The sequence below is a fragment of the Epinephelus fuscoguttatus genome, linkage group LG13, assembly GCF_011397635.1.
Source record: "Epinephelus fuscoguttatus linkage group LG13, E.fuscoguttatus.final_Chr_v1".
In the NCBI taxonomy this organism is placed as follows: domain Eukaryota; kingdom Metazoa; phylum Chordata; class Actinopteri; order Perciformes; family Serranidae; genus Epinephelus; species Epinephelus fuscoguttatus.
This window is the reverse complement of record NC_064764.1, coordinates 11825787-11850903: the sequence shown is the minus strand read 5'-3', so window position 1 is coordinate 11850903 and position 25117 is coordinate 11825787. Positions and strand designations below refer to the sequence as shown.

At 39.8% G+C, this 25117-nt stretch overlaps 1 protein-coding gene across 5 annotated transcripts in view; it reads left to right on the top strand.

The window, feature by feature from the left end:
* Nucleotides 1–312: 312 nt before the first annotated feature.
* The window catches only part of pth2ra (parathyroid hormone 2 receptor a), a 91372-nt gene continuing 66567 nt past the window's right edge, over nt 313–25117 (top strand). For 2 of the 5 annotated variants that reach the window (XM_049594940.1, XM_049594936.1), the window contains exons 1-2: nt 3274–3453; nt 23303–23408. In XM_049594940.1, the coding sequence (XP_049450897.1) occupies nt 3367–3453; nt 23303–23408 (193 nt within the window). In that variant the 5' untranslated portion in view covers nt 3274–3366. Of the gene's footprint in view, nt 330–3273; nt 3454–20807; nt 20947–21061; nt 21108–23302; nt 23409–25117 lie in introns of those variants that run through there. The other 3 variants (XM_049594939.1, XM_049594938.1, XM_049594937.1) reach the window with 3 other exon arrangements.

The following is a 25117-nucleotide window of genomic DNA, read 5'->3' as shown; positions in this document are numbered from 1 at the left end:
TCCATCTGTCTTGAAATTCGCCTCCTCCGCCCAAATCAAACCGGAATGCCAAAAAATCGGGGGTCTGCCCCCAGACAAAGAGCATGGATACCAAGAGGCGAAGCTCCGTTGAATTTTTGCCAACAGGCACTAGGGGCGCTGCCGCCATTTTGGACTGTTGAGCTTGGACTGTTGCGCCCAGACAACATGCAAGACGTCAAGGAGAGAGGAGGAAAAAAGTTACAGAAAACAGTGTAGTGCAATTGACTGCAACAACTATCAGTGGAACACCCCGCACCTGGCCTTCCACCGTTTCCCGAAGGATCCCGACAGGCAAGAACTCCCGAGATGTAAGTTTTGAAGTGTTTTAATATCAACTTAATATGCCAGTTTTGGAGGGAAGGTAACACACACACACACACACACACACACACACACACACACACATATACATATATATATATATATATATATATATATATATATGACCTCTTGGACCATTTATATCTGAACTGATTACTGCTTTAGCATTAAAATATATCATATTAAAATAGCCTATATTATTATTATTATTATTATTACTGTCCCCTTACTGTACAAACTGTAAATAAATCTTTATTCCTGACTATGTGACGTCGCCATTAATGTGTTTCTAGTTAAAATATTGTTGTTGTTGTTTTTTTTGTTTTTTTTTTATTTTTGATTTTTGGTAGATTGGCTTATGGGGTGATTTTGAAGGAGTAGGCTAATTAAGTTAATCTTTTCATAAGTGGATGTAATATGTAGAGATGCCATCTCGGCCGTTTTTCTTCGTTTCGTTTGTTTTTTTAAAGTCTATATTTTGCTTTAAAAAAACGTGAAAAAGCAGCTGTGACCAAGCTAACGTTATCACGAGGTGAGTAGCATTGTAAGCATAATTAATAGCGATACACTTCAGTTTGTCTGTGTGTTTTTGTATGCAAGCGGGTCTGCTGCGGTCTGCTGACTGTCCAAAATGGCGGCGGTAGGACGAAACCATGGGCGAGTCTGTTGCTATGGGGCGTTCTATTGAGCTTCGCCTCTTGGTATCCATGCTCTTTGCCCCAGAGGCTGTATCGCCGTCTGACTTCCGGCAGACAGCCGATGGGTTCCGAGAATGCCTCTGATCTATTATGAATTAAGAATATGTTACTGCATTACCTATTTCTTGACTCAAATGTTTTCAGAAACATATTTTGGTGCACTGTTTAGCTGCAAAATGAGAGAGCCTGTGACCCAGCTGCCATGTTGCAAAGTTATCCTACCAAGCACCGCCCACCAGCTGGAGAAAACGTTCTAATTTTATAGCTAAACAGTGCACTAAAATATGTTTGTGAAAACATCTGAGGTGAGAAATAAACAATGCAGTAGCCTAACAGAATCAGTGCTGCCTAGTATGACAGTTTGACTGCAGCTCATAATAGCTGCATTAGAGACTCTGATTTGTTGTTTTCATTCACTTGTGGTGGTCAGATCACCTGTCACAGATTGTCTCATGCATGTACAACTGTAAAGAAGAAGTGACCATTTCGGCATATGTGACAAAAAGTTACTTTAATGAAAGTTACCAACTACAACTTTATGTATTCACAGATCATAGACTGTAAAATGAATGGATGTGATGTCACCCATTGGTTTGTGGACTCACATTTTTAAGCCTCGAATTTGACATTTTGATCTTCGCCGTCTTAATTTTTTTGAGCCATAAGTAACCGCATTTGGTTGGGAGGCTGGCACTGTGGAGGGGCGAGTGATGGATCTGACTGAGAAGCTGAGGTTGCAGCTTGAATCTGACCTTGATCTAATCCTAGGCAAATTAATTGATACAAATGTTCAATAATTACATAAATTTTTTGTCTGGTGTGAATTTGTTAAGGTGGATATTGGTCTTGAACTTTTTCTTGCGCTGGACTTCGCCCAGATGAGGACACCCATGATGCATTCACAAAATTATTTGACACTTTAATACTCAATATTTTCTGTTGCAGAATTTTTGTTTCATTCTAACAATCCTCTCTTCAGCCTGTGAAATAAGGGATTACTACAAACATCGCCTGCAGAAAAGCAGCTTCATTGTTTTGGTTCACTTTCACCACTCTCACAGCTGCAGCCTGAGGCTGTTTTGGCAGAAAAGCTGCTAAAAACCCACAGTACACTACCAAATCATCACCAAACAGAAGACAGAAAATGTTTGTTGACTTGCTGGTGAACATTATGGAGTATTTAGCAGCTAAAAGGCATGTTTTGTCTTTTGTCTGCAGTTAAGGAGTAAAAGAACAGCTGAAAGAAGAATAATGCCAGTAATTCATCAGATGGCCAGTTGCCAGCTCAGTGTTGCCCTGTCTGCTGGATGAGTAGCCAACTGTTTGCAACAAGTTCACCATATCCACTTTACATAAGGCAATGTTAAATCAATGTTGTGTTTACAGTTTGTTTTGCTGCCTCAGAGTACCCCAAGAAGGTCTTACATTGCAGTTTTTGTATCACAGATATATCACACCTTACCCGTGGAAGCTGGCTCAGCTTCTGTATGTGTCTGGGTCACTTAATAAGCTAACAAGGAGAAGGGGCTGATAGAATGCATGCTGGGAAGTCTGATAAGCAATTTTCATATTTAAACATTAATCTTTCACATTAGTCTCATGACATTTTACCATTTGTCGTGGTAAGTACAAGTTTATAAACATATATTAGAAAAAGAGAGATACAATTAAAAAAACAGGTAAAATACTTCAGTTGACGGTATAGAAAATATGTCTGTGCGTCAGAGACGCTGCTGCCCTCCCTGTCCCTTTCACAAATTGCGCGTGCCAAGATGAGCGAGGGGAGAGAATAACTCAATCACAAGTCACGTGGTGGTGGTGACTCGTTCAAGGCATAGCCAGCGCTGACGCACCGTCCAACAGTTTGGTGGAGAGTGTGCACAGGCTGAGGGGGGGGTGCATGGCAGATAAGGGTTTCCATAATGACACTTGTGACAAGAGGCTCACTTTTCTTCTCCTCGCGCTCGTCTCGAGCTCGCGCCACATCCCCGACTGAAATCTCCGGTGCGAGCGTGCGTCCGGGTCTCCTTCTCCGCAGGGGCTGCGATGTCACGGTACTCTCTCCTGGGAATCCCTCTGAGTGTGCCAGAGGAGAACCCGAGTAGGAAATCATCGGGGAATTTATGATCTGATGAGGTGTACTGTCACATCCTTCTCACTACGCTGGGCAACTCAGTTTTGGACCACAACTTGGAATGAAACTTTCTCATGATGTGAAGCTCTTCTACTCCATGATGCGCCGGCTACAGCGGGGATGTTTATCTCATGCGTAAAGCTGCTTGAACTCACATGAACGTATAGTTCATATATTTTTACGCTGCAGGAGATGAAGGCAGACCTACGAACTATGAACTTGTTCATTTGGATATTAGTCTCAAACTTTTTCTTGTGCTGGACTTCAGTTGACGCACAGGTAATTAACATGTATCCACTTGTTTTTTGTTTTTCAGCATCACGTTTTGCACGTTTTTACGTAGATTGCATTATAACAACCCCCTCTTTAGCCTGTTACTGCCGCAATTTAAGCATTATTACTTTGAGGAATAGTCAGTCAGAATAGCTGTGACTCGCACATGAATATAATATGCAGCAACGTGGCTCAGTTTTACCCCCGAGTATACAGACACAACAGCCAAGCTGCACAGAACACTTAGTTTTGTATGAAATAAAGCATGCTGTCCATCTTCTCTGTATCTCCCCATGATCTCAGTGTTGCTGAGGTATTTACTGTCTGGATACAAAAGGCACAGAGCTGTATTTTGTGCTTCCATGGGTCCAACCTGGCAGCCTTTACAGCGTTTAGTTCAGTTTGTCTGCTGCTCTGTAACACTCTGACCTGTTGATATCCAACCAACATTTGTCTCTCTGTTCCATGGCTGATCTTTTTTTAGTGACTATCACAAAATCAATGCAACACTGGCACTGCAGACAGTGTGCGTTTATAACAAGCTTCACTTTTCAGGAGCTTTTTGTTCCTGATTTAAAGAGTTGTATCAGTAACAATGATCTGCTTATTTGCCTCACTCAATGCCTCACATTACATGCTTTACAGCATCTGATGATAATCTATATCTGTGGTTCTCAACCTTATTTGTGTCAAGGATCGCTGGACTGATGCATATTAGGTCACGGTCCCCTTTTTAATAAGATTTTACTTCGGGGACCTCCATCTGAACAGGTTTTGGCTATTAGTTGTGAGGGACAGTTGAGGAGATATGCACGGGGAAAGTGAAACCTGTGATGGGTATAGTCACTCTTTTGATTCTTGCTCACATTGGGCTCAGTTATACTGAAATAAATTGTGAAAATAAACTCATCCCCATTTTTCTGAGAACCCCCAGGACCTCTTGAGGGAATCGTATGGAATAGAATATTTTTTTATTGTCACTGTACAAATACAGCGAGATTCACCCTGCATCTCCATTACAAAGCATTACTAAATAAGGTAAAGAAAAGAACAGTTTTTAAATAGTGCAAATAGCAACAAAAGCAAAACAGTGCAAACAGAACTTACAATGCAGTACCAGTGTTGTAAAAAACTCATTTGTGCCACACATTGTTGGAGCAGTTTGGCAGGTTATAGGGGGCACCTAATGGACTGATAACAGTGCTGTTTGGCTCCAGGGAAAAAAAGCTATTTTTTGGTCTGGAGGTGCAGGCGTAGAGGGCTTTAAAGCGTCTGCCAGATGGAAGGAGTTCAAACAGATGGTGGCACGGCTGTATGGAGTTCATACAGATGCTGGTAGTTTTTCTGAGGCAGGATTTGATGTAGATGTCCTCCAGGGCTCGAAGCCGTGTCCCACTGATCTTCTGAGCTCTGGAGGCGACCCGCTGAAGAGCTTTCCTATATGCTGCTGTGCAGCTGAGACACAAAACAGAGATGCTGTATGTTTAGACACTCTCTGGTGCAGCAGTACAAAGTCACCAGCATCTGTTGAGGCAGAGCAGCTTTTTGTCAGCATCAGGAATAAACAGCTGTTGCTGCAGTTTACTAACCAATACGTTGTTGGAGATCAGCTTGTCCACCGTTGTGCCATCTGCAAATTAAATGATGGTGGTGAATTAGTGGTGAATGCAGGAACACAATCCTGTGTGAAGAGGAGGTAGAAGCTGGGGCTCAGTACATGACCGTGTGGTATGCTGGTGCACAGAGCTGTCGTGGAGGACAGGTAGGGGGCCCAGTCTCACCACCTGAGGGTGCTCTGACAGAAAACTCCAGTTGCAGAGTGATGAGTCACAACAGTGTGAAGAGCCAGAATGATGGTGTCCTCTGAGCATCTGTTGGCTCTGTCAGCAAACTGTGTCCAGTGAGGCAGGGGTAATGGCTTTGATGAGGGAGAAGATCACCCTTTCAAATCACATCATTACTGCTGGTGTTAGGGCGACCGGACATTAGTCATTCAGGTTGCACTTTGTTACGGTTGGCAGAGACAGATTTAAGATTTTTGTAAATACATCAGCATGCTGTTGGGCAAATTTGTAATCCTATCTGTGACTAAACATAGTAGAAAGAGCAAGAATGTCTAAGTGGGCGGGAGGGAAACACACACTGGACTTTCACCCAGGAAACTGGTGGTTGTGTCTCATGTGAAACCAAAAAAGCAACTTGATTTTTTCAACCATGTAACATGTTATTGACATATGTTAGGTGGCATAGTCGTTAAATAACATATTAGTTAAGTTACTGTAACAAACGCAGTTTTTTTTAACCCAAATCATATGTTTTTCAACCTAACCAAGTAGCTTTCTTGTCTAAATCTTATGTAGTTTTAATAATAATAATAATAATAATTCATACAAGAAATGCTAAAGAAGTGCTTTACAATAAGGGTAGTATAAGCACTGAGTGCTTCACATGAGAATACACATAACGGACATAAAACAGGCAAGGCAATTTAATATAAACGGATATCTAAAACAGTTTAAAACAAGGATTAACTGATTCATAAAACCATAGAGTTGTAAAACCATAAATCCTAAAATCAAGTAAGATTTTAAAGGAATTGCAGGAGTGTGAAGCGTAAATAGAAAGAGTTTCAGACCTGTATCAGGAAAGTCATGACTAGTTTAAGGCTAAAGTGAACAGATGCGTTTTTAGCTTTTTTAAAAAAAAAAAAAAAAAAAAAATTTTAGCAAACTAGCTTCCCTGATATCTATAGGTGGTGTGTTCCATAGCTTTGGGGTGTAACTGACAAAGGCTGCATCCCTGATCTTCTTCCAGCTGTTGCTGGGAACCTCCAGTAAACCAGCAGCAGATGATCGCAGTGTTCTTGGAGACAAATAGTTAACCAGGGAGTTAGCAATGTGGCTCGTTCCCAGCCCATTTTGGGCTTTGTATACAAGGAGGAGGACTTAAAAATCAATCCTAAATGTAACAGGACGCCAGTGCAGAGCAGCTGAGACTGGCCTGATGTGCTCTCTCCTCTTGGTTTTGGTTAATAGCCGAACTGCAGAGTTTTGAATGAGCTGAAGTCTCTCAGTGGTGCTCCTCTCAGTGGAGGTGTTCAGTATGAAGTGCGCCACAGTAGTCGAGGCAGCTTGAAATAAAGACAGGAATCAATTGCTTTTTTTTCATTTAGAAGTGGTCGCGCCTTGGCTGTTTTTTCTGAGGTGGCAAAATGATGTTTACACCTTGTTAATGTGAGCCTTGAAGCTTAGATCTGAGTCAAGGATCATGCCAAGACTTGTAACTTCGGATTTCAGTTTTGTCTTCATTTAACTGTAAGAAATTATTTATTTATTGCCAAAAGACAGGTAGTAACAGAGTTCTGGCTGCAGCAAACCAAACCAAAGTAAGTTTTGGAGGCAAAACCTTCGTTTCCTGTGAAGACAGAAGTTCATTTTGACACTGTAGCATGTAGTGAGCGGAAGCTGACGTGGAAACTGACACATTCGAAACTGACGCTAGATGGGTACCTAGAGCATCATGGTTTGCCACTGACAAAGCTGCTGTATTTGATGAGTTTGGAGTGAGAACATGTTGGTGCATCATGTGTTCACAGTGGGAGAACCTGTTCATCCTCCACAGCCAGGATTCCTGTAGACTTGTAATATTGTTTCCATAAGCTTCTGTAAGCTTGTTGGCCAGTGTATCATCACTGCTGGGGCAGACAGACTGGCTGTTGTAGTCAGTGACAGCCTCCATGCCTTTCCACATGCTGCTAGTATCATTGCTGTTGAAGTGATCTCCCATGCAGTAGTGACCTGTGGAAGTTTTTGGTCGTTTTTCTGCCTTTTTTCAGATTTGACACCATATCCTGTAGTGTCACCAGATTTAAAGTCAATATTGTTTTATTCTAACCTAACAGTAGATCAAAGTACACTATTCTATTTGAGTGTTGGAGTTGCGTAAAAAAGGTAAAGGTACCTAAAAGAGTGTACAATGAGCCAGTGAGTCACCAGACTTGCAGTGTTATTTGTCACTGACCTGTGAGTGATCCTGTGGGTTGCTCAGAATACAGTGTAACGTGTAAAATTGTTGGTGTTGTATCACCATTTTGAATTGAGGGCAGGAGAGTTTTTCTGCATTATCAGTACCATGGACAGCGCCTTTGGCACCAGAACTACTGAAAATACTAAATTAAAGGGATACTGTGAAAAAAAAACACTGCAAGGACATTGTGCTGCCATGAAATTGCAAATAATAGAAAAACAAATAGCTTGGGAAAACCTCTAGTGATAAGGTTAATTCAAATATTGTTGGTTTTCTAGTTTTTTTTTTTAAGCAGATCAGTTTATGTTAACAGGAAATTAACTTTCCCCTGAAGTGACAGGCTGTGTCAAGTGCTTAATTCTGAGAGAGCTGGAAGCCTCTTTTCAAACATTACCAAGGAACCTTGTGCTAAGACACAAATGTCAAGGTTTTATAAATTTTTAACAAACTTATTCTGAAGCTTCTGAATTGTCACAGCTGCTCATTATTGGACCGCAACAAGTCTTTTTTTTTACGCAACTAATTTCTTCATCGCATAGGTGCATTGCTGACAGTAGCTGCCTCCTTTTGACTGGCGAGTGAAATTGGACTATGTGTGCATTTGCATAGCTTTCTGAAACAGTGATGTGCATGTTCACCTCATCTGATTTAGATGGTAATCTTTTTCTGAACCCCTCGAATCCTTTCATATGTGGTGCTGATAAAAGGCTCCCTCTTTTGATCGAGCTGAAGGCACACATGCATGTTTGATTTCATTTTTCTGATGATATGATAAAAAAAGAGTATGCTTCTAAAAATACATGTACTCTTAGCTCATATCTGAACAGACATGAAACACGCACCTTCACTGCATCTATGAATTGATATTTGTGTTTTGCTTGCAGGCATTTCAATATTTGCATATGAACAAATCCTAGAATTCTAAGTGAGAAAGAGGAAACATGCCTATTGCATAACAATAGCATTTTAATGCAGTTTTAAACCTTGCCTGGAGGGTGTCTTTAATAGTGACTGAGACAATATAGAGACCAACTTACTGTTCATAAATCGTACCTGGCTCTGGTTTTACCTGGGCATTGTCAGAGGATTCATCCTAAAAGTTAGTAGCTAATACGTAGGGAAATGTATTCCACTATGGCATCACATCTGAAAAATGTGTTGGAGTTTACTCAATAGAAAAATACTGAAGGTATTATGCAATCAGCTGTAAACAACTCGCTATTTTTACACACATGTAAAACGCTGTGCAATGTCATTATCCGAATAACTGAGTCGGAAGTGGCCCCCTCATCATCTTTGATAAATTGAGACAGCTTGTCAACATCAACATTAGCTTGTAGGGTAATTAAGAAATGTACGTATGTCCGTGCCACGAAGACAAAGCTAATGAATTGCTGTTAACAGAATGTAGTTGCTGCCTTGATTATGCTCGCCAGCAACATTTTTTTCCATTTGATTATATGTTGCGTTCTTGTAATGCACAGGAGCCACAGGAGGATGCTTGGAAGTGGTGGGCGTACAGAGCACACACAGGACTTTGATTCTAGAGACTGGGGGGTTCATGTGCCTCATATGTGATTGGCTTTAGAACATCCTGTCTCATTGACTTTTTCAGTCTAAACCAAGGGTGAATACAAAAGCATCAGTGGCTTACTTCACTATCCTAAACATATGCTGCCATAGATATAGTGTTTCTTCCTGCTATAACAGTTCCAGTTTTCATGGAGACACTGTTGACATCATTTATTATAATCCACACTCCAGGGAAACGGCAGACACTTCAGAAAACATCCTCTTCCACTGTGACTCATGCCCCCCCCCCCCCCCCCCCCAAGCATGCACACCCTAACAATGGTGAGATATTGTGCAATGTGTTCAGTATGCCTGATTGGTCTGCTTAACGTTTTGTCAGAAATATAATTTTTCAAGGTTCAGTAAACTTGACTTGGTACTATAAATAAAATGTCATTCTCCGCGACAGGCTGACAGGTTCTGAGAGAGCATGAATCCATAATGATTTCTTTATTCAAATTTTCAGTGCATGTATGGAATTAAAATGTCTGAAATCATTATATGGTAAAAAGTCTGAGGCAGTGCCTACAAGACTATTTCAATGTTTGGATGTGATTCTCAATACAAAAATATCTTTTGTTAACACTAAATCTGTTAATTGACCTAACATCACAGGATGTTTCATGCAGTCTTCTCATTTGTGGCCACAAGCGAGTCTCATGTGTTAGGTATGAGGTAACTCACACCTCAGAATGGGTCTCAGTAAAAGAGAAAAAATAAATTATGGTCTGCTGCTAATATAACTACTGCTCTAAATAAAAGAAGTAAATAAGTGCAATACATTTAGTAGAATATTAGAACACTAATAAGCAACCAGTGGTGTGTAAAATGTTTACAAAAATGGCAAAAAAAAGTACAAAACTAGATTGCTGAGATATGAAAGAGTGATTGGAAAACCAGAGGATAAAACATAAAATCCATGGACTTACTGTTCCATTACTTCAAATAATTGCTCCTTCAGATTCCACAATTAAAGGGCACAGTAATAGCTCTCCAGCTTAATATATTGTCCTATACAACAGTATTGCACAATGAAATGCAGTTGTAGTCTGTTTATGCTACACAAGAAAAACACACAGTGCATCCCTGTAGTGCGTTTTTGAATATACATCAGTAGCCTTATTTACAAATAAAGTGTGGAGAAAGGAGAGAGGCAGACAAACAATGGTGTAGTAGGGCCATTGTAGGTAAAAAAAAAAAAAAAAAAATACATTGAACATACAGAGCTGATAGAAGGGGGTAATATTCCCATAAAAAACTCATTGTACATTTCTGAGATAAAAACTTGGACATTCTCTGAGATGATAAAGTTTGTGTGAATAAACACATATTGCATATTTTAACAAATGCATGTATTGTTTGTGTTTTGCAGTTTGCTTGAGTCTGGTGTTTTGCATTAGGGACTCTGGGCTGTTCCCCCTCATTGGTTGCCTGTGAACCAGCAAATAATGTGTATTGATTTATGGCTCAACAGTAGCAAAATGTTTGTTAGTGGAGGAGTATAGCATAAGACTCATACTATAGGCTAAACTGAAATCTGTCGGCGACCGCTGGGGGCGCGTCATGGAGTAGACGTATGAACCGCAAGGTCCCGACTTTTATACGTAAATAAGCTATAATTCATTTAAATGGTCTGATTAAGTGACCTTTTACTTTGATATTTTAAGAGTTAACAATGTATTTCAGTTTTTTGGGGAAGATTTTCGGACCGTGCAAGCTAGTAACTCGGAGGCTAATGCTACTAGCAAGACCACTGTGGTTGAAAACATGCCACAGGCATTCCGTGAGATTGTCAAAGAAGTCATTCAAGAAGAGAACAACAGCCTACAAGAAGAGATAAAACGAGCCATCTCTCTGATTAAAATCTCCCTTTATGAATGTACCAAAACACTGCGTGATCACGAAGAAGGACTAAATGAGCTGGATGTTCGCTTGGAGGCTATGGAAACATGAAACGCACAGTTGAACAGTAACTGTACAAAACTGCAAGTGAAAACTGATGATCTGGAAACCAAGGGAAGGTGATGCAATTTACACATCATAGGAGTACCTCAATCCCACTCAATTCATTGCTGGCCTTCTATATGACCCACTTGGGGTCCTGACCACTTGAAGGAGTCCAGGGGCACAGGATGTAACCTGTAGCACTGTTTGGGAAAGTTTAAAGGCATTTTCAACTGGGCCATATCATTTCATTCTGCTTGTTTAGTAATGAACAAAAACAGAAATGTTTATCCGAATTAATGGATCTCATAATGAAGGTGGATCAACAGCACTCTTTATTTCGGAGGAAACTTAATGAACTTTATTTTGCAAGATTATATACTTTAACATGTTACACGCGATAGACATACTGTTCCCATATGGTCAAAATCAGCTCTTAACATCAAATTAAATTTAATACGATTATTATAGCGCATATGTCAGCAGAACACAAGAATAAATGTTTCGTGCACAAACACTACAAACTAGTCTGCCATTACGAGAACATACTAAATGAGAAAGCACATATTAATAAAGACAAGTTGATTAATCAATCCAACTATATCTTAACTCGAAATATAATATGGGATTCCTTATGGGAACCCTTCTTAACTATCGTCACAAGATGGCAGTATGACTCCATGTTAAATGAGGAATGAACACATGAAATTATAACTCACTAATACTATGACCTACAAGAGTGAAGAAAAATATCATTCAACAAAAAAACAAGGATTATGCACAGTTACAATGTTAGAACATGAAAAAAATGTATACTACTACTCAGGAATTCATCCTGAATTTATGCCCCCCCACATCTGTTTTCTTATCTCATCATCACCAGGGTGAGAGCAAGATAGAGTTGGGGTGACTCCCATAGATGTGACAAAACGGAAGAGAGGATGATAGATATGATGATCCTTCAGTGGTGGTTGAGTTGGAGTCTCTCCCTGCTGCGGGGATATCAGCAGATCCATGAACTTAAAAGCATAGTTAATGACCCTGGTCTGGCAGTTAATCTGGCTGAGTTGTCAAAACACTGGATTTTCCCAGGATGATAATCAGCAAACTGGGATCTGGATGGGTTCCAATTGACACCTTTACCACTCTTGGCGCCAGGATGATGTTGAATGAGTTCATCAGCTTTAAGGTGAGACTGGGCCAAAGCCGTAAACATTCGACCCTCAGAGTGGCCCATCTCACCTTTGTTCATTTACTGACAATCTGTGTTCTGGAGGAGTTTAGCAGGCTGTTTTTCCTACAGTTCTGGCACCAGTTTAAGCCAATCATATGTTTCCACCCTCTTTGATAGATTCTGCCTTTGAGATTTGGAACAGTAATGGTATACATAATTTTAAGGACTTTTATGTAGATGGTAGATATGTATTTGCCTTGTTTATTCAATTGACTCAAAAGTGTAATATTCCACAGACCCATTTCTTCCTTTACTTACAAATTAGAAATTTCATGCAAAGCAGGTATCCCCAGTTCCCCAATTAACCAGATGAAACAACTTCAGATAAAATTCTAGACATTAATGTGCACGACCAGGGAATAATCAAAGAGATATACTACATTTCAAACTCTACATTCTCTCTTTCTCCACTAATAGATGCCAGTGGGAGGATGATTTAGCTTCCAAATCAAAGATCATGATTGGCAATCCATTCTTCAGAGAGTTCACTCCTCCTCAATTTGAGCCAAACATGGCCGCCAACAGTTCAAGGTCTTGCACCGCCTTCATCTATCCAAAGAAAAGTAAGCCAAGATTTATTGAGGGACAGATCCCTTATGTGGTTTATGGAGTCAAATTTACCCCTTCCCCATTAATGGAGTAGTTCCAGAGAACATATCTCTTCCTAGACACTACTCAAATGCTACTGCCTTTGCTTTCTTAATTGATAAACGCCTTATACGTACTAAGTGGAAGCAGGAGGCACCTCCCACACATTCCCAGTGGGCTGGTGATCTTAGGAGTTTTCTACTACTCGGAGAAGGTGTAGGCTGGGTGGCTCTACAGGTCAATTTAAGAGGGCATGGCATCCATTTCTGACATATATGAAACACTAAAACTATGTGATGTTTCATAATTGATTATTTCTTAGAGCAAATTACAATGTAGACTGGCTATAGACAACTGTGACTGATGTATACATCTATCTGTATGATTGCGCGTCTGTACTTATATTTACATTTTGACTTATGTTGCTCTCTGACACTAGTTTTCACAACATGCAAATGTTTGTATTTTGGTATTCTGCTCTGGATATATAACAATAGTTATGCTGTTGAAAACAAGGAAAATAAAAAGCATAAAAATAAATAATACTGAAATCGGTCTCTGTCAAAGTCACCTCTGGCTGTTTTCCTTGCCCCAGGACTCGCACACCTACTGATCTGTGCAAGGAGAGGAATAACAAGGGGGGTTTACACTCTTAAATAAAAACCCAATAAATTCCAATAAATATCTCACATAAACAAATATAATCTTGGTCTAATTTGATACAAAGTATATGTAATTACATCTTAATAGTGTGTTGTAAAAAAAAGTTGGTGGTGTGTTGAGATTGAGTTGAATCCTGCAAAGTAAAGCAAACTGGTTCCTTAACCAAAACCCCCCCCCCAAAAAACAACAACAAAAAAAATGAACCAATTTATCTGTTTATTTCCTCATATATTTGACTTTAATCTCAAAGAATACGGGAGTTCTAATCTCATAAATCTATCAATTTAAATCTTGAAAATTCAGATTAAATTTTTTTTTTAACTACAATTCCCTGATATGCTGTTGCACAGACTTGGATCTTGCTGTTGCTGGGACTTTAAATGAGAGATCATCATTAATATAAAGAGGTCATTTAGAATTTACATAACGGAGATAACTCAGTTCCAAAATAAGCCTAAGGTGCAATGCTGTAATCTTTCAGTAACTATTGATGGTCCCCAGATGAGGAATCCTAAAGACTTTGTTGATCCCTGACATTTCCTCTAGTGCCATCATCAGGCCAAAATTTGGTTTACCTTATGACCAAATACCAGCAAAAACTAACGACATTCATCCGTCTCAGCTGTACTTAAATGCTAACTAGCAAATTTTGACATTAACATGATAAACTAAGATGGTGAACATAATAAAATGATCCCCTTTAAACATCCATCCACATTTTAGCATTGTTTGTTGTTAGTATTTAGGACCAGTGTCAAATGAGCTAGCATTACTATCAACTCTTGTCTGTCTTGTTTAACCACAAGTCAAAAACTTGTGGGTTTTGATAACTTCTTCAAACTTTCAAGAGAGTTGAGAATCAAAAAATTTCCATACTTTTGTGTTGGTGAACCAGACTTCAAACAAAAATGGGAGGTCATCTTGAATAAATGCTCCCTAGACCTCATCCTGCTTCTCATTGAAGAAGCCAAGAAACACCAAACACAGAATGAGATTGCCGTACTAAAAGAGCAACTATCTTCAAGATTTAAAGAACATGAACTTCCCTTTGAAAGAGAAATAAAAGAAGGGCTAGACACACTACAACTAAAAGAAGTTAATCAAGCGAGATCAGTCACACTACAAAGAAGACATAAAGTCTACACTTGGAGGAACAGATATGCAAGACAGCCACAAAGAAGAAGAACAGTTTCTTTTCAACTTCCAAGCAGCGATGAGGACCATTCAGAGATTGGTGAATCCTCTTCTACAGATTTTTAGAATTAAGACCCAAAAGAGACAACAGAATAAGAAGACGACAAGGCGCAAGACCAGGCAAGGCAGAGGCAAATCATCAGAGTCCTAAGCCACAGCCGACACACCAGGAGCAAAACCAGAATGAACAGGTGATCAATATCTCCAGTTATCCACTCACAACCAGCCAAGTTTCTGTCTTATCTAAAGGTCTGACATTTGCCCCTACAAATAAAACTAGTGAGTTTCAAACTAAGATAGATTTATTCAAATTCTATCGCAATTTACAGCTCAAAGTTTGGTATAACACTAAGCCTAGTCAAGCAGCCTCCAGCTCCTAAACCAACACAGATCCTATAAGAACACCATTCAAGCCTAAGTCCACCTTCATTCCAAATACATTCAATCCCACTTTGAATACCTTATATGAAAAAGTGAGTTATGAGGAGGACAAACTTTTCACACTAAGAGAATTATCTGTAAATAATTTGACTAAAGAACAAATGGAGGCTTTAGAATGTCTTTCAAGTAATGATGAAATCATAATTATAGCTGCTGCGCAGCAATGGTCGGGCCGGGCAATTTTAGGCAAAATTAGGCAATTTTGAGCAACACACACACTAAAACAAAGCATATCACAACATAGAAGTTACATCATATAATTATGGCATGCCCTTCAAATTGTGGATGAGTGGCTGAAGTGATCAGACTCATAATATACAAAGGAAAGAAAAAACTCAAGAACAAGAAAGTAAGAATAACATTAACTGCTGAGATTTATGAACAAACTGGCCTGATCTAGCTTAAAGCTAAACATTATCCATGGTGACAAAGATGAAAACATTTTTTTTAAATGTAAAAGTAGCTATTGGATAGACTCTGCATATTGACTGATAGCTAAGCCAAATAAACAGGGAAAAGAGACAAGGGATAACAGGGAAAAGTGTTGATAAAGTGTTTTTGTCTCTCCGCAAAACTGCCTGGATTGTAATTATTTTAACCTTGGTAGTCTCTAACCGACATAGCGTGATGCCTGAACATAGGACTTTCACATTAGAATGTCCATTCTGCCTTAGCTGAGGCTTGAATGCTCAACTTCTGAGACTGAGGTCTGTCTTCTATCTCACTGAGCTAATCAGCAAGTGACAGTTCATGTGTGGCTTCACAAACTGACTAAGCCAAGCATCAGGGTATGAGACAGTAGCCATCCATGCCATGGAAAAGCAAATTTCAAAGTGAAAGTTCCAAAGCTGTAGCACATATGGTTGATTTGTTATGAATTTTCAAAGTTTTGAAATTTAGAGGCTTGCTGTAGCGCCACCATCAGGACTATTGTCTTGTGATCCCAGTTGAGGACATCTGGCATGGGACTGGACCTTTATGAAAAGTTTGGGTAGATTTCTCATATGGAAATGTTGCAGGAGCTGAGGCTTGAACTCACAATCTTCAACACCAAGAACCATCTTCCATCTCACTGAGCTAATTGGCAAACAGAAATGTCACATGTAGCTTCACAAATTGACTAAGCCAGTCACCTGTGTGCAAGACAGCAGCTGTTAATATGTAAAGGCAGATTTCAAACGGCTGTCAAAAATTCAGTTATTAAGACAAAAATCCGAAAAAATAACCAAATTGCATCTAGACAGCATGGAGATGTTGGTAATTTGTTTTTAACAATGATTTATTGGCTCCATAAGTGAAAAACTGATGTTTAAAAATGCCATTTTTGTATTGACTCCAATTGTTCGCATGAGAATGAAATTCAAAATGCTGTAAAAAATTCAGTTTTTGAGATAAAATTTTGATATTTTCCAAACATCATCTACCATGACTCCAAAATTTTGTCATTTTTTTAATGAACATTGAAAATGTATTTAGCAACAATTTGCAAGTATATGTTTACAATACCGTTTACAGTCAAACATTTTGATGCACTGTAGGCTCAATTTTTGATAAATCAAAAATCTGTGTGGATCGTTTGTGTAGGACAGTGTGAAGATGCTCTGTAGCAAGTTTGGTGTCAATTGAGCAAAAATTAGTTTTTAGTTTTTCATTTTTTGAAAAAACAGAGTGATGGACTTCATAATTTGCAATAGGTTTAAATGTACAAAAGTTTCTTCAGTATTTTGGTGAAAGTTGCAAATCTGTAGCACAAATCATGGTTGATTTGTTGTGAATTTTCAAAATTTTGAACTTTAGAGGCTTGTTGTAGCGCCACCATCAGGACTATTGGTCTGTTTTTGCAGCTGAGGCAACCTGGCATGGGACTGGACCTTTGTGCAAAGTTTGGTGATTTTTCGCGCATGGGAAGTATGATTTCCTCAGAAGAAGAAGAAGAACATGCAGCGAAACAATAGAGTCCTGGCAGCTTAGGCTGCCCAGCCCCTAATTAAGAGAGCTGACAAGGGGAGTGCAGTAGTGGCAGGGGCGAAAATCCCATTTCATAGTTGGGGGGGGACAATAAACAGTAAAATTTTAGAGAATAATTCAAGGGGGAGGACAAGGAAAACAAGTTCTAGCCTGTCTTTTATACAGCATCTTTTACCGCAATTTGACGCTTTAATCTTCTCTCTATCTCTCCAACAGGCAGAGTGAATGTCTATACTTATGAGAAATGGCTTAACAACTAAACATTTCCTGCAATTAAACTGGTACACTGATTTATAAACAGTGTGCTGTCAGATCTGCCGCTGCGCACCTCACAACCATGCGTAATAGTCGCGCGTAATGACCGCTCCTCGTCTGCACGTCTTTGATGTTTGTCTCACTGACAGGTGGAGAGCCTACAGACAGGTACCCATACGAGCCGCTCCGTCATAACCGTGCGTAATAGTCGCGCGTAATGACCGCTCCGTGTCGGTTAAACTGCACGTCTCTCATGTTTGTCTCACTGACAGGTGGAGAGCCTACAGACAGGTACCCATACGAGCCGCTCCGCCACAACTGTGCATAATAGTCGCGCGTAATGACCACTCCTTGTCTGTTAGACTGCACGTCATTCATGTTTGTCTCACTGTCAGGTGGAGAGCCTACAGACAGGTACCCATTGCTCCGCCACTGACTGCTCTTGTCCTGTCCTCTCCCTCTTCTTTCTCTCCTGTCCTCTCTATCACTAAACTCTGCTGCTGCTTAATCGTTAGCTTTTAGCTTAGCAGCACTCGTAATTGAGCAGGCTTTTGAACAATGCAGGAGAAATGTTGCAGACAGTTAATATTATCAGCCTGGGCCTGGGGCTTGTTGTAACAGTAAATGGGATGTGTTGTAACTTGTGTAAGATAAACTGTGTCTGTGTGAGTGAACATCTTACCCTGCGATGCGCGATGTGAGCAGCGGTTCCAGCCACACGCACCTACTGCTGCCAAGCAGCCCCGCCTGTTGGAAAGAGTGTGGGAAATACCACTACTAGGAATGGGAGGGGGGGACTCAATCTTTTAAGATTTAAATAGCACATTATTGCGTGATTATAATGAGCACCGCTTTTATTGTGCTTTCAATAAATAATACTGCATTGTTCAAAGATTATTAATTGTGTCTCAAATGATTCTAGGGGGGTACAGCTTTACTGAAGGGGGAGTCATGTCCCCACTGTCCACCCCGGGATTTCCGCCCCTGAGTAGTGTTGTGGGGCAGAGGCCAATATATCACAGAGGCTCTGAGACAGCTGGGTGACAGTGAGTATTACGAGCCTTTACTGTCAAATCCAATAGAACAAATAAAGACTGAACTTACAGAAATGCTGCTACAGGTGAAGAATGAAGACTGGGTCTCTCAGAATGAACGTGACTTTCTCCTTTGTAAGAACCCTAGAATCCCCTCTTTTGACATGCTCCCAAAAATACACAAGAACTTGGAAGACCCACCTGGTAGACCTATTATCAGTGGGATTGAGTCAATTACAGAACCATAATCCCAATTTGTTTGTTTATATTAAACAGTTTTCTTCCTTCATCCAAGATAGTACACATGTACTCAATAAAATAAGACATTAAGAATATTGGATCTGCACTGTTGGCAACCATGGATGTGGAATCATTATATACCAACGTAAATGAAGAGGGTCTGGAGGCTCTATCACACTACTTAGAAAACAGACCACCTGACCAGATGACGCCTGCTGGATTCATTATGCAACTGGCTGAATGGACTTTGAATAACATGTTTTTTTTTTGTTTCAGAACCAGTTTTATAGACAGAGGAGAGGTACAGCAATGGGAGCATGTTTTGCTCCTAATTATGCTAATTTGTTCATGGGTTTCTGGGAAGAAAAGTTTGTATTTTCCAGCCAGAATATCTTCCTTGATAAAATTATTTGGTGGGGTATATATTGATGACATCCTTTTACTGTGGTCTGGTTCAGAGACAGAGCTTTTACATTTTCTTTCATATCTAAATAAAACAAACAGCAATTTAAAGCTGAGTATAGATTTTTCACTAAATTTCAGAGACTCAAACAAATCTGCAGTTCAGAAGAAGATTTCAAAAAGAATGTCCAGGATATGAGTCTAAGATTTGAGAAGCGTACAACAAAGCAAGATGCTTTTCAAGAGGACAGCTACTAATTCAAAAGAAAAGCAAACATGTTAACATGTTTGTGACACAGTACAGCTGTAAAGCAAACAGAATCAAAAAGATAATGAAAAGAAACTGGGACATATTAAAAAGTGACCCCTCTCTCAGAGAAGCTCCTCCGGAGGCCCCCTTCCATCAGCTTCAGAAGAGCTCCAATCAGGGCTGGACTGGGACCAAAAAATGGCCCTGGCATTTTTGATCCCCGGCGGCCCACCATGGTTATTTATGCGATATGCGGAAGCACATGCCATACCAAAGGATGTATGTGCACATTGTGAAGTTTCAAAAATTAAAATAAAGTGCAGTGGCCTACATGGAAGAGAGTAACCATGTTAAAAAAAAATTGATACACTCTTTCACTACTCACAAAGACCTTCTTGGGGGAGATGGCCACAGTGCCACAATTAAACAGTTTATAAAAATACAAATAAGACAATTAGGCCTGCAGTAAGAGAGAGAGAGAGAGATGCAAAGACAGGCAGACAAAGGAAAGAAAGAGAGCAGCAATCAGTTAAGGTATAGTTTAAATAATCTTTAGGTGAACAGAGAGATAATAGCTGATTGTGTACTTACATATGCTGAGAGACAAAAGGCTGCATGGACCTTGGTGCTCTGAGGGAGACAGAAAATATGCCCTAAGGGGAGAAAAAGAGAGGCCAGGTGGGTCAAGAGAACAGTGAGAATGAGACTGTCAAAAGAAATACATTGACAGTATTGGTGTCTTTAAAATAATGCAATACTTGATAGTTGCATTCATTACAGTCACTCTGTAAAAGTAATGGGCTTTATGACCATCCACGTGGATGTCAGCAAGCTCACATAACAACAGTATACAGTATAGTAAACTTACAAATGTGATGAATGCCTGTGAAGTCCACACCAATGAAAGGCACATCCCTGGGGGACAGGGCAGCCTTAAAGAGAAAGAGTTGGACAGACAAAAAAGTGAGTGATACATACCAATTGCATTGTAACAGGAATAATGACTAAAATAAATAGTTAGACAACAGTCTGATATACATCTGTCCCTGCTGCTGGGTCACGTCTTCCTCCTCCTCCTTCTCCCCCTCCTCCTCCGCTTCTTCTTCTCCAACAACCACCTGTGCACTCGACGGCCCCGGGACTGCTACACTCGCCTCCCCCTCCCGCCCGCCCCCCCACCAGCTGGCGGTTGCAAACATATCGGTGATTTTTGCGCATTTTGCAGCGTCCACTTTTAAATTTCTTTGCCTTTTGTCTCTGAGCTTTTCTGCTCCTCCCTTTCGTTTGTGTGTTTTTTTGTCCATTTTTTGGGGTCCACAGTCATCACACTCCCTCTAACTCCTCCGGTCCTGCAAATGGCAAAGTCAGTCAAACTTTAGTCAGGAAGGAGGGGAGGGGCGGGCCAACGAGAGCTGAGAGATTTCATTGGACTAGTCCAATGTCCTTCAAGAAAATCAACCAATGGGCCAATTTGTGTCTTCGTTACCGTCGCGGTCCATAAAAACTATATACTTTTTAAAAATATATTATGACAGACCTGGGCCGGCCCACAGACGTGCGTCGGCCCACCGGGCATTGCCCGGTACGCCCGATGGCCAGTCCATCCCTGGCTCCAATATTGAGTGACAGACTAGTACATAGTTATCTGCCACCAGTTACTCAGAAAACCTGGCTAGACTCCAGAACAGGTAATCACAAATGCGGAAACTGCAATCACTGTGTGAGCGTGTTGAACACCAGCTCGTTTTTAGATCCAACATCAGGCAAAACTTTGACATCAAATCTTTTATCAATTGCAACATGCTGTGTACTGCCTTGAATGTCCTTGTGGCTGTTTTGGAAGTTAAAGGTGAGACTATCTGAACACAAACAAGCTATAAAAACTGGCAACCCACTATATCCCATGGCCCTGCACTACAAAGAAGCTCAGCATGGCAGTAGCTATTCTTTAGAAATTGTAGTCATTGAACATATTGCTGGTTGTTTGTCTCTATGTGTCAGCCCTGCGATAGTCTGGCGACCTGTCCAGGGTGTACCCTGCCTCTTGCCCGATGTCAGCTGGGATAGGCTCCAGCCCCCCCGCGTCCCTCAAGAGGATGAAGCGGTTAGAAAATGAATGAATGAATGAATGAACATATTGCCAGATCAATCAGGGGAGGAGGCAGGTTAAAAAAACTCTTACAAAGAGAATCCTTCTGGATTCACACTTTGAGAGCGACACAATATCCAGGTCTAAATGGAGAATTAGTTTTCACTCCTTTTCTCTGAATGTCAGAATGTCTTGTTTTTAGGATTATTGCTTGTACTGTTAATCAGATGTGAGAGAAATTTGGAGCTGAGTTTGCACAGTTGGTTCATGTGGTCAAGAACAGAAATAACACATAATCTTCCCAAATTGGTTCAGGTGTCCTCACACAAAAATATTTCATCATAAATGGGAGTTTAGGGGCATGGAAATTTCATTAAGTTGTACAATCAGAGCTCCCTGCACTAGCTCTGAATATTTCCTTAAAAAAATGAAAATAAGTGGGCACATTACTTCAGCTTAAACTGAGGCTTGACTGCTGTGTAGACTGAAAACGGGATGATGTCAATGACTACAAATGGATCTTTCCTTAAAAAAACAACATTATTGAAAATTTGGTTTTTGAAATGTCAAAATGAACATGTAATTTACTCTTCCGCCTCATATTGCAGCAGGTTCTGTGAAGCTGGTAAACAACAGTTTGCTTTTTTCATTTGCAAGTATTAAATGGAGGAATTCAAATAAACACAATAAGTTTGTGCTTATCTTGTTCTAGTCTAATCATAGTCCTATACATACCCTAAAAATAAAATAGGAGGAATGATGACACTGCTTAAAAATCACATATTATAATTTACCAAACGATGTTCCTAAAGCCTAAAACTGAGGTTTTTGAATGGGTTTTTAGAATCAGTGTTTCACATACAGCAGCAGACAGCACTATGTTCTCTCTTAGTTTAATTTGAAATAGGTTAAAATTGTCTGTACAGGTGCCCCTGCTCTGTGACCCCTGTTTCAAACTATCTGTTAGATGGCTTGATAACTGTGGATATAGAGTCTCTTTTCAACCAGTTTCATGGCCATTCATACTTTAAATCATATGACTCTAACTGACTGTAAAGTGACAGCAATAACTCATATGACATCAAGTTCTGAACAAAGTTTAAATGCCATCAAGTAACACAGCTTTTTGGACGAGTGACTGAAATGTCTTTGAGACTTGAACAACCGGTCCAATTACCTTTGACTTTATGCCTCTACTGTGGATATCCATGTGTGCATCTTCAAACCAAAAAAACGTTAAGCAAAACAATATAACTAAAGTCAAGAACAATCTTAAATAGAACTCAAGTAAAAAACAAAAAAACAAACCTATCAATATGTGAAAGGATTTAGAAGTTACAGTGATGCTGGATGTGTGAAAAGACTGTTGGCACAATAAGGGTTTGTGTCAACAACTGGATGGGGCTTGAGCTGGCCCATCTAAATAATTTATACAGCGTTTCTTATTGATTTGTAATGAAAAAAGTCTATAGCCACAACAGCAGCCTCGTGAGACTGTGATACTCTTTACACAGCAGAGAACAATATTGCTGTTGCATGTAGGAGGTCAGAATATTGGTAGTATAAGTGTAGCTTTGTGCCAGACCTAGCAGTACTTGAATGTTACTTGTGTGAAGTAACACTTAATGTAAAATGGATAGTGAGCCAATTAAGATTAGATGAACACACACATAATCCACTCTGTGATGATAAAATATACACAATTTTTAATTTAAAAAACACAAATATTAAAGTGAAAAATGTGCAATACAATGTTGTTTTTCTTTGCTTTCTGCCATTGTTTTCAATATGATGACTATCCTCCTCTCCACCAGCAATAATTGTGGGCCTGGCTCACAGCACATGGAACGAGGCAAGATGTCCCAAATGTTCTTGAACAGCCCAAAGACACTGGGTGATTTATTCACATATAGATTCAGGGCTACAGATCTGACCTTGTTTGTTGTGCTTCACAGATGGAGTATGATGGTCCGCTCTCCGCACAGGACCAGATGTACATCCTTTACGAAATCAAACTGCAGTGCTACCAGAACCTCTCCAACATTGATCCAGGGTCCACAGGTACAAAATGTGCACAGAAAGTTACTTGGGCTTCAGAGATGTTATGTGGATTCATTAAATGTTTGCTACATTGTGTGTGTGTACACAGGATAAATGGAATCAGCTGACTTTTCACCAAGCCCTTATGTGCTGTTGCTATGCCTGCAGCTTTTCAAGCTTGCATGGCACCTGTGCAGTTTGCAGTGTTTAGCCCCATTTTTAACCTCCCCACTCAATTTATTCTCCGACTCAGCATCCTCTCAGTGTAAACCTTAGGGGGAACATACACGTATTTATTTAGCTGTTATGGGAACAGTTAGCATCTTCAAGGGTATTTTAACCTCTTATGTGTTTACTGTATACCATGGATGCATATATGGGGTTAATTTTGTCCATTAATAAAAAGGCAAAGAAAAACTTTTTTTTGTTGTTGCTGTTGTTTTTTTTTTAGCTTTTCTGAGTTTAATCATTACAGTAAATACACAAATGTTCGAGGAGCAGAATTGCGTAGCTTCTCTTCCATTGGTCCAATAAACTGTCAATCATATCTCACCAGGAGCAATGGAAAGCGACAACAGTTCTCTGATGCTATTAGAATTTAATGTTTTCCCCAATCCCCTTTAGCTCACTAAACAAACAAACAAACAAAACTGTTGATGGCAGCTAACATGTATTCAGCATTGCAGCAGACAGACAAACCAATAACGGCTGTGCTTTGAACATTCATTTAAAAACACTTCTTTTCTAATCAGTCAGTTTAAACTTTAACTTTAAAATGACAATTGCAGTTTTGTTGAATGGTTTCCGATCCTACATTTATTTGTGTTTTTAGAAATGGACAAAATTAACCCTGTATGTGAAAAATTTTTTTTTAGATGCATCGAGATTCTGTCTGGAACGGTGCCAGCATCGATTTGGAAAACTCATAATCGATTTTAATTTTATTTTTATATTTATTTTTCAAATTACCGTAACTCCTCGACCATTCACAGTATCGACGTATTCCAACAGATTCTGAAAGCTGAGAAGCGGAGCTTTCCAGTGATATACGGTAGTGACGTCATTACCTGTGGAGGAGGGGAGGGAAGTGGGCACAGCAGGAGGAGAGTGCAAGTTAGAGTGATTTACCTGTGTTTTAGCGGAGTTTTGGTGAGTTTTAGTGGAGTTTTCTTTGTAAATAATAGTATTTGTGTTTTTTTGAGAGCTTTTGAGTTTTTTTATACCGTGTTTTTCAGTGTTTTTTGCCGTGTTTTTTCGTCGTGTAATCGGAATAGTTGCCCTCGGAATTGGAATTGAATGGAATCGTGAGGTGCCTAGAGACATCCCCAGACAGAGCAGCCATGCTCGGGGCAAAACCAACATTTAAATCGAGTATTTTCACAGACAGCAGCACTACAGGCATGGCCCTGCGTTACTCTTTGCTGTATACTGTGGGAATATTTGCACTCGGTTAAAATCCATCACTTGAAAGGCCCTCCCTGTTTTAATAGGATCGCTAAGCTATCATTGGACAGTCATTGTTAAGGAGAGGGGTTAGGATAGTCAACTAAATAAGTTTGATATGGCCTGATGTACAGTTCTTAATGAAGGAGTGTGGCATTAAAGCTGCAATTACTTTCTAACAAAAAACGTTAAGCTTCCACCAGTTTTTAGCTTAAATGTTTTGAATTTTCAAACCTTTATGAAACAGCATAGAATAATCACAGTGGCAACCAGAAGCTGACCAATAA